Source organism: Aythya ferina (assembly GCF_964211825.1).
Source record: "Aythya ferina genome assembly, chromosome: 6".
Taxonomy (NCBI): Eukaryota; Metazoa; Chordata; class Aves; order Anseriformes; family Anatidae; genus Aythya; species Aythya ferina.
Genome location: NC_140303.1, coordinates 23,394,503 through 23,411,986, shown reverse-complemented (window position 1 = coordinate 23,411,986; position 17,484 = coordinate 23,394,503). Strand labels below are relative to the sequence as shown.

General features: G+C 35.3%; 2 protein-coding genes across 12 annotated transcripts in view; both read right to left on the bottom strand.

Annotated features, from left to right (window-relative positions):
* Positions 1-283, bottom strand: part of FIGN (fidgetin, microtubule severing factor) — a 385,491-nt gene extending 385,208 nt beyond the window's left edge. For all 4 annotated transcript variants that reach the window (XR_014694464.1, XM_084524066.1, XM_084524067.1 and 1 more), the window contains exon 1: positions 135-283. The gene's annotated coding sequence lies outside the window, so the exon portion shown is untranslated. The remainder of the gene's footprint in view (positions 1-134) is intronic.
* A 5,467-nt stretch (positions 284-5,750) lies between these two features.
* GRB14 (growth factor receptor bound protein 14) overlaps positions 5,751-17,484 on the bottom strand; it is a 65,205-nt gene continuing 53,471 nt past the window's right edge. For 6 of the 8 annotated variants that reach the window (XM_084524046.1, XM_084524047.1, XM_084524050.1 and 3 more), the window contains 6 exons: positions 17,184-17,264; positions 14,672-14,788; positions 14,527-14,584; positions 14,349-14,436; positions 10,455-10,548; positions 5,751-6,434 (listed from right to left, as the gene is read on the bottom strand). In XM_084524046.1, coding sequence (XP_084380172.1) covers positions 6,288-6,434; positions 10,455-10,548; positions 14,349-14,436; positions 14,527-14,584; positions 14,672-14,788; positions 17,184-17,264 — 585 coding nt within the window. In that variant the 3' untranslated portion in view covers positions 5,751-6,287. Of the gene's footprint in view, positions 6,435-10,454; positions 10,549-14,348; positions 14,453-14,526; positions 14,585-14,671; positions 14,789-17,183; positions 17,265-17,484 lie in introns of all 8 variants that reach the window. The other 2 variants (XR_014694462.1, XM_084524048.1) reach the window with 2 other exon arrangements.

The following is a 17,484-nucleotide window of genomic DNA, read 5'->3' as shown; positions in this document are numbered from 1 at the left end:
GAACAGTAAGCACAACTTAGTACTTGAAAATAAAGAGACTCAAATTTATAAAAGACAATAGAAAAAAAGGCCTTTCCACACACACTAAAGTCTATGAACCTAAGCTAAATACATGTATAAACAATTTCATTTACCATTTGAGACGAATTCACTCTGATGCATATGCCTCCTCCAAACACACCACCAGTCACACCCAGAGCATACAGCTGTAACATGGGCATGCTCACTAGCTCTTATGACCACCAGTACCTCAGATCCTGGGGCTCATCAGTAGCAGCTGATGGGTCACTCCAACCTTTTCAGGAGGCAAAGGGTACAGGGGCTGCTCAAAACCTCTTTTGCACAAGGTCTGCTGAAAGAGGGGCCCCCAGGAGATACTGCGGTAGGCCCTCACCTTTATTCAAGCTTCATCCATAGCAAGCTCCCTCAGCAATGTTCTTTGGTAGGGCTGCACTGGGCAGCACAGAAACGGAGCTGGGAGGAAAGAGGGAGAAAACTGTGAGCCACATGTAGCTTCTGCTCTCCTTCCCCTCAGATAAGGGTCACACTCCATCTCCAGGGGATGGGACTGAACCCTCAGGGCTACTCCTACCTGCCCCTGCTGTTTGGAGGGACTGCAGCTCACCATTCAGCTTCTCTCATGTCCCTGGCCTGTAACCAGCTCTTGTCACCTCCTGTTCCCTCTCACAGGGTCATTACAATCTAATACATTGCTCGTGTCCACACGTGAGAATGTTCTGGAAAGTCTCACAAGGCCTCCAGTGTTGGCTTGAGCCAGCCCCAGGGCTCCCTCAGGGCAACGGGTGCCCAGCTGCATGCCTTCCTTCACCACAGCTTCTTTGTGCCACCATTAGGGCTCGCTTCCCTCAGGAAAGCAAAAAGCCAGGGCCACCTTTCTGCTCCAGCTACTCCCTTACTGGGAAATAAAGTCTTTTTTTTTTTTTTCTTTTTTTTCTTTTTTTTTGTGTGTGGGAGTTGAGCCCAGACCTGTCTCCTCCACAGCTGGCCTGTTGGCCAGTTCTCCCTCAGCTGGACTCTGGGAGGTCCCACCTGCCTCCTATCCCAAGTCTGCCCGATTGCTGCCCTGGGCACAGCTGAGAGGCAGCGGCCTCTTCTCACCGCCAGGTTCAGCTCCTCTCGGGCAAACTTGCCTCTCGGGCCTGCTCCCAGGGCAGCGGCCCTGTGCCTTCAGCCTCACCTTAACATACCTGAGCGGTTCCCATGGAAACTCTGGGCTCACACGAGTGCCTAAATCAAGCATATGCTTAAATGTTGAGGAAGCTGCAACTTCACATGGAAACCACAGTTTAGCTTTTTACCATAAAGTTTAGGGGAATAATCTGTATTTTTAGTGTTCATAATAAAATTCTGTTTTGAAAATGCAGCTCACTAGTGGGTAGAATTTTCCCAAATTGCTTAAAAGATTAATAAAATAATCATCTTAGCATAGGGGGAAAAAAAATAACACAAACTATCCCTGTAAGGAAATCACTTTATTGCCTATACATGCGAATGAGCTGGTTTAATACTCAGGTTCACTGCCTCCTCTGCATTTAATCTCTTTCCTTTTATGTCCTACTCTGATTTTTTAAAAGACTTTCAGGCTTTTTTAAAATTAATTATACAAATCATTAGTATTAAAAAGGTAATATAATGGTTTCAAGAACAAGCTTCACAGACTATCTGCATATTTAATCATCTCTGCTAATAAATTTTTAATCACTCATTGAGTTCAGGTTCTTGTCTTGAAGCTTAACTTGATAACAAACCTAGCAACTGGTAGAACTAATTGGTACAGAGCAAGTGAATAATTTATAAGAGGAAAAAGCACTGGGTGTTCTAGAGGTGTGCAGAGACCACAAGTCACAGATATTTCTGGGAGGTAGCAGGAAAACAGTGGCTGGCAACAGGAATTTTGTGATACGCTGCTGACATCCAGAGGCCAACAGTCAATACTGTTCACGTATGTGAACCGGGCTGTAAAGCATGCTGTAAAGTCAGATTCATTAAGTTTTAAATATTCATGTATTTCATTAAAGTTAACATTAATTGCACTACCATACACATTGATTATGCATAGACCATAAGTGTTTAACCTCTGAAAGCTTGCGAGTATGTTCAAGTAATGGGGTATGTCCCATATTCAAGGATTTCAGTGAAATCTATGGCTACAAAGTTTACATTAAAAATTAAATGCATTGCAGTACTAAAGAATAGTAGTTCCAAATATCCGAACAGCAATAAAATAATTATTTTACTAACCAAATAAAAATTGATGTAAACTACACGTTGATTTGTATTATAGGTTGCTTTTTAAAATAAAGTGATAAAGATAACAAAAACTATATGAGACTTACTAATAAATGCTAGATCGATTTGCAAGCTACGTATATTAAACAGTTAAAACTTGGAATTTGTGGCTGAGTAGTTTTAATTTAGGTGAAGATGACTACCTTCTAAACAATATAGCACCAAAAAAAAAAAAAAAAAAAAAAAAAAAGCTATAAAGCTATTCCCTTAAAATAAGTTGGTTTGTATCTTAGAATTAAATGCCCCAAGTCTATTTACACTACAGAGTAATTCTACCCCCAGGGTAGCACAAAATGCTATAACTGTGTAACCAGAATGTAACAGAGAATATTTGACAGAAATGCAATTATTGAAAGACCACACTTCTAGTTAGTTACATATGTAATCCTCTTTTATTTAATGGGTTAAAGCTCTCTCAAAACATTTAGTTTGACAAACTGAAGGCTCGCTACATGTCAAAAAATTCATTAAGTGACTTAATAATATTGTTATGTTAAAACATTCAGAAGTTTAAAAATGTCATTTAATGTAACCTTAATTCTGGCTGTATATGTATATGTATTATGAAACACCAATGAATTAACTTTTAATCTCCTTTGAGCCAAAAAGATTTTGACTGGAAACTAAGGCACAAAGGGCATGGCCAACAAATACAATGGCAAACTTCAGAGCAATCTCTAAACTAGCTCACATCTTGAAGAGCATACCCCTGCAGGGCTAATTACCCCAGATAAAACGACGTGCTTGCAGTTACACTGCTTCTGGTATCTCTGCATGTCAAGCTTATCTCTTCCTGGTACTGCACTACACAGATATACTCACAGAAGCCTAAAATTTTAAATCAGAAGAAAATATGGAGTGTTTTTCAAACTTGGTTGCTTTGACATTGATTTTTCCCCAATTAGTTTAAGGCTATAGATTCTGACCTTCCCAAAAGTAAAAATATATCTCCTTCTTACGTAATAAATAAATAAATAAACCTTTCCAAATATCAATTGCAATTAAAAAAAAAAAAAAAAAAAAAAAAGAGTTCTTAAATCCTCTATGAGCTAGATATAAAATTGTCCATATTTTATAGAGAAGCAACTGTTAAGAGACAGATAGACCAGTCTGCCCAAAATAGTACTGATTTTCTCCCTGAGCTGTTAACAACTCCTGATTTGCCAATTTTCTTTGTGAAGGTGGGCACCGAAGTGTAGTATTACTAATTACAAGCCACAGTAACATACTAAAATTTTGTTTAAACAGCATTGCTTACACCCTTAAAGAACTTTATGTTCAAACATATCTTGTGTGATATAATAAAAAACCTCGCCATTTTTCTGACAAGAAAATACTAGTTGCTAGCAAGGATCTTTTAAGCCATATATCAACCACCTGTACCATTTAGCATGTTTTAAAGTAGTCTGAAATATCAAAGAGGTTTTTCTGGGGTGTGGTGTATTGTTTTGTTTGCTTATTTGAAATTAAGACTATTTCCTCCATATTTCTTCCTTCTGTAATACTGAAATGAAGAGGTAGCCTGTTAAGTGATTTACACACCAGCCAAGATTATATTGGTTTAACTGTTTTGTTTTTCTAGGGCATAGTCATAAACAACCAAACAGTTCAGGAAATGTATGCAGATTCAAAAAAAAAAAAAAAAAAAAAAAAAAAAAAAAAAAAGGTATTTTATTCTCAGCAAGATTTCAGTTTATATTTTAATTCAAAGAACTGTCAAAATGCAGGAGTACCACTTTACAGAGCAAGAGTGCTTTGAATACTTGCCAGTTAAAAACCCTTTCAAATGTCCAAAACCCATGCTCATTAAGCAATACTTCATTATAAATGTTTTTTGTTTGATGGTGGGGGTTTTTGTTTGTCTGTTTGTTTTTGTGTGTATGTTGTTTCTTCCTATTTCACTCATTAAAACTGAAAAAACAAGTGAGGATTCTTGATGGCTGATGTCCTTCCAGTACATGACATACTCCTCACATTTACCTTTCCAAAAGTAAAAAGGTACTCACTGAGTGGTTAGCTTCACTACCAATGATAGCAGCAAATACAAGTAGAAATGATGGCAAAGCTTTCACATGTCCAAGTAGAATAGAGTATACAACTCAATTCATTTCTTGGAAAATGATCTATAAAACAGGGATGCAGAGGAGAAAATTCCTCCTTACTCTATACAATCTCTGAAATAATACAAGACCTCAGAAGTAATCCCATTGCTAAACTAAATCTGAAGAGGCTTTAATTAAAACTACATTTTTGTAATTACAATTTGAAATTATATTCAAGGTTTAAGAGTTAAATTCATTAGACTGTGAAGAGTTTTACAAGGCATTTCTAATGTAATGAGCTCAGACACCACATATGTTGCATCTTTGGTACACGTTATGAAGAGTTGCTTTTTTAATGAGCTTTAAAAACTGTATTTGCATACCAGAGGAAAAGGTCAGTGATGTGTGGATCAAGTCAGTAAATTAAGTATCACAGCATTACGTTATTATGATTGCCTTCCACAGGCATACAATAACTAAACTATAGGCTGTAGTTACCATACTATTCTAATGCACCCATCTATGCAACCTTGTCAGCTTACGTGCACTTGCGATGCTGTGTCTTGGGTCCATCTTACAAAGTCCTTCAGCCAGGCTTCTTTCGCCTTCATTCTCCACCAGTTCCAACAGCAGAACAGCTGGTGTGTCTAACAATCAGAGAATCAAAGCAATCAAAGGACAGAGGGGCCATATTTAGCATGATGAACCATCTCTAACCACTACTTTCCATTACAGCCTTTACCTCAGGGCCAGGTCCTGAACCCTCATAACAAGATCAAACAAAGGGAAACAGCAATCATCTGGACAGGGAAACAACTTTCATTCCAAGCCCCATTTCACTTAAGACTTTGTACAAGAATGCAGCACTATCATCCCTCTTTCAAAATAGATACCAAAAGTATTTTTAATGCCACAGTCCAAAATTTCACTCACTCTACCTTAATAGCTAGCTCTTTATAGTTGGAGTGTTAGATATTTTGTAATCCCTAAAGACTAGTTAACTGGTAGCTATTCTGAAATGTGTCACTCTGTGATAAATAATAAAATAAGCCAAGAACCAACTGCAGATAGGCTCTAGCCAGTTTTTCAGCAAGAGTAAAGTTCATTGGATTCACCTTTATTTGTTCATTTCAAGGGCCACTGAAGTTGACTCCCTTCTCAGCTCTGAAACAATCCACAGCACTTAACAGGTCTGTGTGTGGGCACGTGTTAGAGACTGTAGGTGTATGCTATAGGTGCACATACGTAGGTGAACTATTTTATGCATATTTATACATATCACAGCCAAGTGACACCCCACAGCTCTGTGTAAAGGTGTCAATCTAGTCATTAGATTAGAAAAAAAAAAAAAAACTTTTAAAGTATAACATCAGAAATTGCACAACTCAATACAGTGGATCAGTTACAAGCAGCTTTAATGATTTTTCACTTTTTGTATGATTATCCTCAAAGTAGCATTCAAAAATATAGTGCAAAATATTTATTCATTTTATTTACAAATAAAATGTGCAGTTCTGCCTCTCCTTACCACAGTAAATGTAATTCTTCCATGTGATGAACAGAAATTATGAGAAACATTTGAAAGACAAAGTTCATTTTAAACCCAAGAACAATCAGTTATATTTTTGTAGAAGTTGCACAATATTTTTTTTTAAAATTGTTTTCAGTTGGGAAAAAAAAAGAAAAAGAGTCCAGGCAACACTAAAGAATTACATATGAAATAACGTTTTTTAAAACACAGTTATTTTGCTTTGACAATCACAATGCAAAATTCTTACCTATACAGATTTTTTTTTTTTTTTTTTTAATTTGGTAACTAAAACTTAGAATCTTTACAATGTAATGCTTTTTCACTTCTTACTATAGAAATTGCCTTGAGGGAAAAAAGTATTCTAGTATCTTCCTCTGCCTTTGATGAAACAACAGATGCTTTGGTTAAAGAGCAATTCGTGCGCAATAGTGTTTTAACTTGCAAGGCAGTACTCCTTTATTAAGTTGGTAGAATTCCACTAGCTGGATGAGATCAGTAAATCTGGTCTGACCATCATCAAGGGTATAAAATATCTTTCCATCATCTTCCAACTGTAAAAATGGAAAAACAAAATAACATCAAATCCTCTTTTGATATGGTATTTCTTCATGATTAGAATACTTGTTTGAGAAATCTTCATGGAGAACAAGGTATTCATAATCCTATGACTATGGAGAGAAGGGAAAATAAGTTGATCAAACATAAAAAGATCAAAAATAAAGAACAAAAATCATGTATTCTTTATCTTTCTCTCTAAGACAGGTACATGCCTAAAAGGAAGTAATAGTTTAGTAAGTAACAGAATACTCCTTTATTTTATGACTTTGCTCTGGAATGATAGCTAGAGTTAATATAAATATGGAGTTTTTACAAAATGACAACAAACAAGCTGCAACTTACTCATAGGTTTCACCTTTTGCTCAACTCACTATTCTGTATAACTTCTACATTTTATATCACTTATTTTTTAAGGTGCAATGTGGCTACACACTAGTGCATTGGTGTACTGGACGAAATGTCTATCACAAAAGTAACATGCTTGATGTAGTAATATGTCGTGTAGGAGAAGGAACTGCTGCTGCTCCAAATGCACATGCCGGAATAGATACAGGAGAAAAAGAAGAAAGGCCATAATATACCTTGAAAAACAACCTGTTCTAGATTACTGAACATTAGCTCTTGCACAATCTGTATTGCATTGCTACTACATACTGTTCTCAATGCGTTTCCTCTTCTGTTGATATATCCAATATCAAGAAGCTTCAGCACAAGAGTATTAATATAAATAGGTAAGAGGGTAAAAAAATATTTTATTTTTTTTAAAGAAGAGGGGAAAGAAAAAGATATTTTACAAGACCAAAAGAGTAGTGAATAGAACACCCTGAAATTGTGCTAGCACAGAGCAATAGATGCTGTGCTAGGAAAAGATGCAACTATCCTACTTAGTACATGGAATGGAGAAGATGCAATTATCTCTTACCTGTAATTAAGATTCCTCATCTGAAGCAACTGTTGAACTGCTTATGATTCCTGATTATTCTACCCCTCCCTTTCTACCATGTCTGGAAGTTGTTTGTAATTTTTTTTCAGACTTTGGTCAATCCAGGTCAAACACTTCTAGTTTAGGAATTATCAATGTGTGCATGTGTAAGCTCCTGTGTTCCATCAGAAAAACAAAAAATGGATTAGCATCCACTGAACTTTGTTTATGCATGCAATTTTCCTGCCAACACACTGAAGACAAGAAAGAGTTGAGGATTCAGACTTCTGTTGACCAGACTTCATTTTTATGCTTTTTCCCTGCTCCAAGTCATTCCCATACCTTGAAGTGAATACCAGACAGATTGCTAATTCTCTGAAGAAAGTAAACAGCGTTTTGCAAAGTAAAAGCTCCTACTACAGTTATGTTGCCCAGGAACCTAACATCTTCTGCAAGCTAGGAAGGCTGCAATGAGAGAGCATTTATGAGAAAAGGACAGTCCCAGAAACAGCTGTATATGTATTATTCTTCAGTCCCATGGACTAAAGAACAGCTAGTTTCAGGACAGACGACAGTGAAATTGATTTCTATTAGCTTAATGTACTAAAATTGAAGAATAAATTTAAGATATCAAGTTCTCTAATTTTCACAGTATGGGATCTCAAGTGTTTCCTAAAGATTTTCTTTCCAACTTTTAAAACTCAGTTCCCTGCTACCTACCTCCAATACTTGTATGTTACCAGTGTTAACACGACACATGTATTAATGTAGGTGAAACGATCTAGCAGGGTGTACACCCTGCTGGGGACATTTTCAACTTGAAGTAAACTAAATGTAAGGGGGAAAAATCATTGAGAGACTGCATTTTTTTTTACTTTAAAAAAAAAAAAATCCGGAGTGCTATTTCTTTATTAACATTGAGGGGGAAAGTTTATCTTTCCTTCCCCATGGAGGGAAAAAGGCAAGATTTTGGAAGAACAGTAAGATCTGAAGTTCCAGAAAGTAACCTTGATCTCCAACTAATATGCTATAAACTTACTGCAGTAGCACAAAAGAAAGTCTCGGTTCTTAGAATTCTTCATTTAGAAAATCATATGCAACTAGAAGCATAACTTTTTTTTCCTCAAAAATATTTTTCTGAACTCCTTAAAGAGTATTGTTCTAGTAAAAACCAAGCAAGCAGTAAGTCAGCATACTGGACATGGCATAAGGGGATAAGGGACTGAAGGCTACTGGAAGTTACTTTACAAAAAGGAATTGAAACGTGCATATATATGGAGAAATAACAGTTTCCATACTCACATTCTCTCCCTCTGGATTAAGTTGTACTTGTTGCAGATTTCCGGCCTCCCCCCAGCTACCCCCTACCCCCCCCCCCCCCCCCCCCCAATAACTAGCATGGGATAAATTGCTTTACAAAAACAATCAAATTTTCCTTAAAATCAGACAATTTTTACATTAAAGTGATACAGGTCTTTCAGACCTCAGCTCTGAGATACGATCTGTAGACTGTCAAAACAGATTCCCCATTTCTCCACAGGTCCTACATCAGTAGAGCAAAGTTTTAGCAGGCACATGTATAATTAATTCCTCAAATGCACTGCTTGCATCTGCAAAAGAACACTAGAATTGACCAGATCTTTTTTTTTTTTTTTTTTTTTTTTTTTTTAAGTGAAGAGAAGAATCATACAGGTCCATAGCAAACTGAAGACAAGTGCAGCTTCCTGCCACATCTGCTCTTAAAGAAAAAAGGGTTTGTTTCCTGATAAGAAAAAGTGGTCTCTTGAATTTGAGACTTACATGACATCCCAATGAAGCAGAGTCATACAGTATTTGTACAGAGTTCAGAAAGGTTTCTAAACCATACGACAGCTATCCTAAAGTAAATACAAGAAGCGACCACAGTCAATAGAAACACAGAGATCTTAAACCTGGGATTCTGATCACTGAATATATGCTGACGCTCACAAAGGAACTAGGGCATAGCTGTCACTTTTGGATGAAGGGCTCCTGCAATGCTTGTAATTAATGAAGCAAAAGTCCTGGACAATTCTTTTACCTGACATTGATTCCCTCATTTTCACATTACAAATAATGCAAAAATGTTTCAGTCTTATTCTACAGGAAAGTTTTGTTTTTGTTTTGTTTGTTTTAAAGCCCTAGGTAAGGAATAAAGAAATTCTGTGAATCGACTACATACATTTCTCCTGAGAAACAGCAGAATCTCCCAGATACTTCAATAGGAATAAACAGAGGCTCAAGTATTATTTGGCTTGGAAGAAAGGTTCTCGTCAAGATAGAAGAAAAAGCTACAGGTATTCTCTACTCTCAAGCATCTGTGGCTAAAATAGATAATGCTAAACTGTTTCTTTCCTCAACAGAAGCAATCTGTAAAGAAAACTGTATAAACCTCCTTTGGAGGGAGTGGAAAGGATTGGGAAAGCCAGCCATTCGGACAGTAGAATTGGATTATATCATCAAGGAAAACTGATAAAAATATGACTTCAATTTAGGAAATTTCAGCTTGCCTGTATGTAACTGAACTAAATAAACATATCAGGTTTTTGTTACAATCGTCCCCCTGAAGAAGGCAAGGACATGAATATACCACAATAGCATAAATCATGAAAAGAGGAAAACAGAAGTGTTTGACCCAAAATAAAAGTGAGAAACTTTTAAACAGATGATTCAGTGATACACACACGCAGAGGTCATGGGCAGTCCACCTAAGCTGATGAATAAAAAGAAAAGACAATATAACTTTCATTAAAATACAATTTTCATGCCATCATGGTTGCTTCTATTCCAGTTCCAACAGATTTGTGCATTTATTCAAGGCGATTTATAGGTAAACAAAAACATAGGATTACATAGTACTAGTCAAGCTTTGTAATAAATCAAACGGCAAAGCTCGAAAATGTTCAACTTTAGACTATTTATGATTCATAGCAACATAGCGATACAGGTATCAGGTATTATGTTTATTATCATCTGTACAGCAGGGAAAAAAAAAAGACGAAAAAACAACTACAAACTATAACAATTATTTGACTGTATTGGCTTACAACAGTATATTGAAAATTTTACTTACGGGTACAATTTGAAAATGCTTTATTTTTAATCCATGACTCAATGACAATACAAATGTTTTGGGGTTACTTTGGCTATCACGGACCAAGAATACCCTAAAAGAGATTGAAAATTTTCACATTAAGGTTCACTCTGGAAAGCTTTGGAAATACCCAGTTAAAATTGTTGTACATTTAAAACAGTAAGTATTGTGAGAAGCAGAGATAATCTTAATTACAAAAATTATGCTTTTAATCATTATTTCTTTGAAAATGTGTCACTTGAAATACTTTTCTTAAATTCTTCTTCACCTTGTCTATTATGTGAAAAATATGCATTTTCAGAATGAATGACACTGTAGGCGTTAGTTTTACACTGCATAGAATTACAATACATCTCTTCAGACAGAAAAGCACTCTCAAAGTTTGTGCCTTGAAGAAAATTTTTCCTTGGACTCTGACAGTCACCTAAATCACAAGTTTTATAGGGAAAACTTGAAAGGATGTTCAACAGAAAGTTTACAGAAAAGGTAATGCAAGGCATACCAGAATACTTTCCACATCTGGCCCATATTCATAAACGTACACTCAAATCTGCACACTGATAAAATTCTCACGGAGACAGAACTACAGTCTATACATTACAGCATAGTTACTGATAACACTGTCAATGGCCAGCACCGTCACTGCAAGTAGTTCACTGATTCCAACCAGATTATAGACATAGTTTTGCCATAATCCTGGTATGATAATCTGATGCAGATGAAGAATGAATACCATTTCATTGAATCACTGAGTTTGGACTACTGGCAGAGAAGAACAATTTGGAGGCCAAAGGGAAGTACCTGATTCACAGCTTTGTAGTGGAGAAACTGAACGGTTTGTACTATGCAGGTCTGGAACAGGTACAGTTAACAAACGTATCACAAAAGGGAAATGGAGGGACAGTCATTGGCAAGAGTTCTCCTCTTTCAGGAGGAAAAACAAATGGGCAAAGTAGACTTGCAGGTGTCAACCAAGTGAGTGCTAGTCTCCTCTTTTGTCCAACCATCTACCAGGAACGAGAGCACAACAACTATATGAAAATCAAGGATATTTTTTTTTTTTGGGGGGGGGAGAGGAAAAAAAAAAAAAAGAAAAGACAACAAAGTCTTTCAGTGAATTTTCACAAACTAACAACAAAGATCCAAACTACTGGGTATTCTTAAAATTTTGAGGATTAAATGAGTTTTATTTTTACAACAGAAGTAAGAAAATACCTGGAATTAAGAAATTTGGAGTTCATAATCATTAGTATTTCTATCAAAAAAAAAAATATGTTAATTCTGAATTCTGATACTAATTCAGTTTTAAAAGATGGATAATTGTCAGCCCCGCATAGGGCTAGGAAAATAAGGACAAATAGTTCTCAATACACTCAGACTCTCCTAATAAGCTCTCTCTCACCACCTAGTGGCCTCTCACCCCTTTCCAGGACTTGAATTAATTTTTTCAAAGTAGTCATCCCTTGCATAAACTTAAATCTTTTTTTTTAAGTTTGTCATTAAGACCTGGTCTTTTTTTAATTCAGGAAAAAAAAAAAAAAAAAGACATTATAAGAATGTGACACTTTCCCAATATACAAAATGAGTTCTCTAAACCCAAATATGGTATGGTGATCCACATTAAGCAATACACAAAGTAATGACATAGCATAGAAAAGAAAATGTATGTCGATTAGGATTTATGTTCCCATTTATCATTTCTTTTGAAGCCTACTTTCCTACTTTTTTGTTGTTTGTTTGTTTGGACAGGAGAGATGAGCAACATTTCTTCTCCTTCACATAAAAAAGATCTTTATTTACTCTTTCCTAACTCTATCCTAACAGAACTACTTTAGCCATTGAAGAACCTTTTAAAACATCATTTTATTACAAAGAAAGGACTGTACTTCATAGAATTTTAGGAATATTGGTTGGAAGGGAGCTTTTTAGACATGCTGGATGATTCAAAAAAACTGTTCCTTCATAAACATATAAGAAATTCTCTGAACGACCAATTGAATTTTGTCATGACCCTTTTGGTAATGCTATTATCCAATTCATCTATTGAGTATCAATTAGTTTCCAATCCTGTCAACCACTTATCACTGAAAAGTCTTCAAACATAAGAGGATGAAGTATGAAATCTGCAATGTTGCTACACAAATGCCTTTAAGCATGTTTCTTCTACATCTGAACAGTAGATCCGAAAATATTATTCCTTCGTAGCACACCCTGAAAGATAGTTGTTGTCTGTAATTCTGTCATTAAGTTATTCTACTACTAGGAATTCTGCAGATTCTTTATTCCTTTATGTAAGTCCCTTCACCTTCCATAAGCCAACATGAACAGTGCATTTGTTGGTACATATGATATTACAGAGGCCCTATCACCTGCTGTCATACATGCAAGAGATTGCCCTGCTTGGGATCATTTTTCTATCTCTAAAACACCTTAAAAAGCTCAGCTTGGATTTTTTTTTTCCTCAGCAGAAACTAAAATCTTATTACTCCCATGAAAAACTTCTGTATTTATGGTGCTAATTCATTCTTTCAGCCCTTTTTCTTTTCTTTTAAAGAGCAAAGCATTTTTCACAAGCTGTAATGTATTTGTGTCTTCATTGTATCTCAGGAGTATGCCAACATATGATTGCTCATGTTCTAATCAATTCTAAACAATCCACTCAAGAGTATCATCCTCATCAAGATCACCATATGTATCTGTGAATAGATCCAAGAATATACCATAAACAACACTATATTAAGCAAGTATTTCTTAATACCTAGCATGATATTCACGTTCTCATCTCAAATGCTATTGCTGCTTATTCCCCAGGTCTACTTGGCTTCATTTAACAATATCTATGTAGCCACTGACATACACTGAAAGATTCATCAAGTCCTAGAATGACATACTGCTCAGACATGTAGATCATCCCCATGTCCCATCTCTCTCTTGGAACAAATGCAAAAATGAATGCAGAGTACAGAACATTTTCAGGGTGATTACCCAGGCTTAAAAACAAGACCCCTGAAATTTAAAAAATAAAAAAGTCCAAATATCCATCCTTGCTGAGTATGGTTATCTTTGTCTTCCCTTCCTTCCCATCTTTTTTCTTTGTTTTCTAGAACCCTTTCCACAGATGTAGTAAACAGTATTAAAATACGCTTAATCTAAAACTGAAGGAATTTAACCAGTTACCTGGCTACAGGTACCTAACTGGAAACAGACAGAGAAATGCACAAGTTTCGTAGAATAAGTCATTGAATAAAAAAGGCCCATGTGTACATTTAATACAGCATTAGGGATAAAAAAACAGAAATGAAAAATAAGATTTGAACATGAAATGCATACCTGGTCATTTTTATTTGAATTAATATTTAAATGACGGAAAAATAAACATGAATAGTCTTACCCTAGTATTTATTGTTTACCATTAAGGGATAGTACAATTCTTACTCATTTCACAAGTAAAAGCTTTTTTTTTTTCAATGGTTATCCCTGCATAGTTCATGTTGGAATAAGGTTAGGCAATGTTTTTATGGTTTCCTTCATTCTTTCATCACTAATAAGAGACACAAAAAACACTGGTGCCAAAATTGACAGTTCACAGAGAATATTGTGCAAATACAGAGCTCAAGTGCTTGGCTCTGAGTGGACGCAAGTAATCTGTCAGTGACAGAATCAAAGTGTTAGATCACCATTTTATTGCTTCCAGAAGACATAAAATAGAAACCAACTGATCCCCAGATAGCCCTATATAAAAGACATTTTATTTCTATTAGGTAAGTGCAAAATCTTTCTTCCTCTGTCTCCCCCCGCAATAAAAAGTACATGAAAATAGCAGTTGTTGACTAGAAATGTGTCTCCGAAGAGTTATGTAAAGAATTAGCTTACCCATCTACAAGTCCGTGCTGCAAAATAAGTCTCTGAGCTTCATCTCTAGAGATTTTATGATGAAACCAAGACTGAGATCTGTGTATAGCTGGAGAAATAAAGATCTTTAAAAAACATATTGAATTTATTGAAACAACCAACTATTGCATTTTTCTGTACTGAATTAACTCACACATACCCATGTTAGACATGGCAATAGGACTACCATGTGAGTTGAGTCGCAGACACCCTCTCCTCTGTGTGAGAGAAAAGTAAAGATTATTTCAAATCTTTTTTGTTAAAATCAAAAAAAAAAAAAAAGTACTCTGATAAAATGCTTATACCCGCCATGCTAATCCTTCTTCAACTGCAACTGAAAGGACTTCCATTGGATTTTCTATAATTCTGCTTCTGTGTCCTGAGAAATCCATTGCTACTAAAGAATTTTCTGAAATACTTCTCTGCAACAAAGAAAAATACATTTAGTGGTTGGGTTTTTTGTTTACTTTGGTTTATTGTTTTGTTTTTAAGATCTATGTTTTACGAATGAGTTTCTGAGAAAACATTGCATTTTATAAATGGTGTTTCAAATATCTGCAGCATTTCCCATCACAGCCAAACTCATTACACCCTAGGGAACATTTGTAACTCCTGTATTCTACTATAAAACTCAATTTTACAGTTTGGCAGGACAAATCATGTCTTTGCGTTACTGTGATGGACAACAAATACATCCCTTTACCATAAATTCTATTTATACTTGTAACTATAACTATCCTTTTGCATGTTTAGAATAAGTTAGGACAAGCTAGGATACATTTAGAAAGTTGTCCAAGTACCAGAAAAAAAGAAAATGCAAAATTATTATGCATAATCATCTTATAAACAAAGACTTAAATTATTTTGCTATGGCATAAATTCATGCATCTTCTATATAAAGTTTTGCCCAAAGTTTACCAGATTTAACCACTGGAAAAAAGCCATTTCTATGGAGATTAAGTTTTATCTTAATACTTCCCTTCAAGCTCTTAACTATCACAGAACAAGCACAGACATAACAGTTATGGAATCTAATACTTTTTTTTAAAAAAAAAAAAAAAAAAAGTTTGTCTTTTTTCCTCATAGTAAAAACAAAAACAAAAAGCATTTCATGTTTGACAAAACAGTCATAAAGCTCACCAAAACAGTTGCCAGAAATCCAAGTTTATAAAATCAAGTTTAATACCGATTGTAATGTCTCAAATGTTCACTGGCACTGGTAGATCAAATAATTAAAAGAACACTCTAGTGTTCTGTAAGTGAAAGTAACATCTAGAACATAGGAGGCACAGAGTTCTGTAGGGTTAACAAAACTTTTCAGTCCAAAACCTGTTTAGCTCCTGTTTAGTTACAAGCAGATTCTTCTAGCATGAATATAACTCAAAATGGAATCATAGTGCATTGTAACTGTTGACACTGTAGTCTAAGGTGAACCTGAGTAACTGTAACCTGTAAAAAACTTTGCAAAAGTAACAGAGAAGGGCAAAGAAAGAGAAATGGTGTTTCTCTAGGAGAGTGCAGGAACTCCTTGCAGCTGACTTGGTTGTGAATTATTCAGAAATGAAAGTGATTCCTCTATGAAGTGCATACATTAGCTTAAGCACTTAATTCCTGAGCTTAATTCACCAGTTATACACAAGTACAAAAAATGTACCAGGCTTAATACCAGTTATAGATTCCGCCTGCATTAGAATTTACATGAGCTATATGCATGCAGCAGTGTAAGAAGAGAGAGAATCAATAATAGCTCCAAGACCCATTATAAAGGCAGCAGCTGGCTATCGTTAGCTTCTTATTACAGACAGTAAAAACATGGTCAGTATATTAAGTGCAATTTTGAAAGCATGCTTATTAGCAATATCATAAAACAGCATTTTTGTGAATATCCATAATGACAAATGTATATCTTAGGTGCTTTAACATCAAGAACTACCATAAATGCTCAAACACCATAAATTCATCATCACAAGTTCTGGAAACAAGCTGTTTTTACCCAGTTTAGCCAATGAAAAGCATGAAGTGACATAGTGATATAAATCACTCACAAAAAAAAAAAAAAAAGATTCAAAGAACTGGGATATATATATGTGTGTGTATATATATATATGTATGTGTGTATATGTATGTATATATACACACACACATATATATATATACACACACACATATATATAGATATATGGGATATATAAATATAAGATATATTAAAGAAAAGGACAACCTGATCCCCAACTATCTGACTAAGGAGATGGACACAGCATCCAGTATACGGTGCTGTTCCTCCTAAACCTAGTTCTGCCAAGTTATGGTGTTCCTCTGAAGTCCATTCTATACTACATCAGATGAAATCCGAAGTAAGTATTAAACCACTTTCGAGGGAAAAAAAAAAAAAAAAAAAAAAAAAAAACCCACTGTATACTGAAAAGGATTTGTTAAAGCTTCTGTATTCATCCTTTACAGCATGTGTGACCTTAAACACTTTGCTTCTTTTTTAATGCATTTATAGTTCTCCTTCACTTTTTAAATTCTTTTTTACATTCTCTTTGACAGTGATAATAAGCCAGTAAACTCCCAAAATACTGAAGATTTGACAAAGGGGAAAAAGTCTCTTAAATTGGTCTAAACTACTCATTTTGCATTAAGTAAATTAATTAATTAGCTCTCTAGTCTGTCCTGAGGTCCCTAAAGATTTCAGCAAGCATTCACATGTACAAAGATTTGCAGGATCAGGTCAGTAGTGTAACTGACAGAAGTCACTTAAAAATAGCATGATGGCAGAAACAAAGTATTTATTCATGGAGCTACTGTGGGACATACCATGGGTGTTATATTCAAAGGGCTGCAGCCACTTCTACCTTGATATGGTTGCATGTAATTCTGATACAGCTGCATCCCATACTAAAACCAGAAAATAAGATGGTTAGCATTTTAAACTATAAACCTAAGTCAATAAACCTTTCTTACTTGCCTTTTTGTTGTGTTTTTTTTTTTTTTAATCATTAAAAAGCAGGGACAAATGCTGGTAGGATAAGGAAACACACAACAATGTCATTGCTGTTGCCTTCCTAAATGTATACTCTGCATTAAATTCTGACTATTTAATACACTAACATTTGCC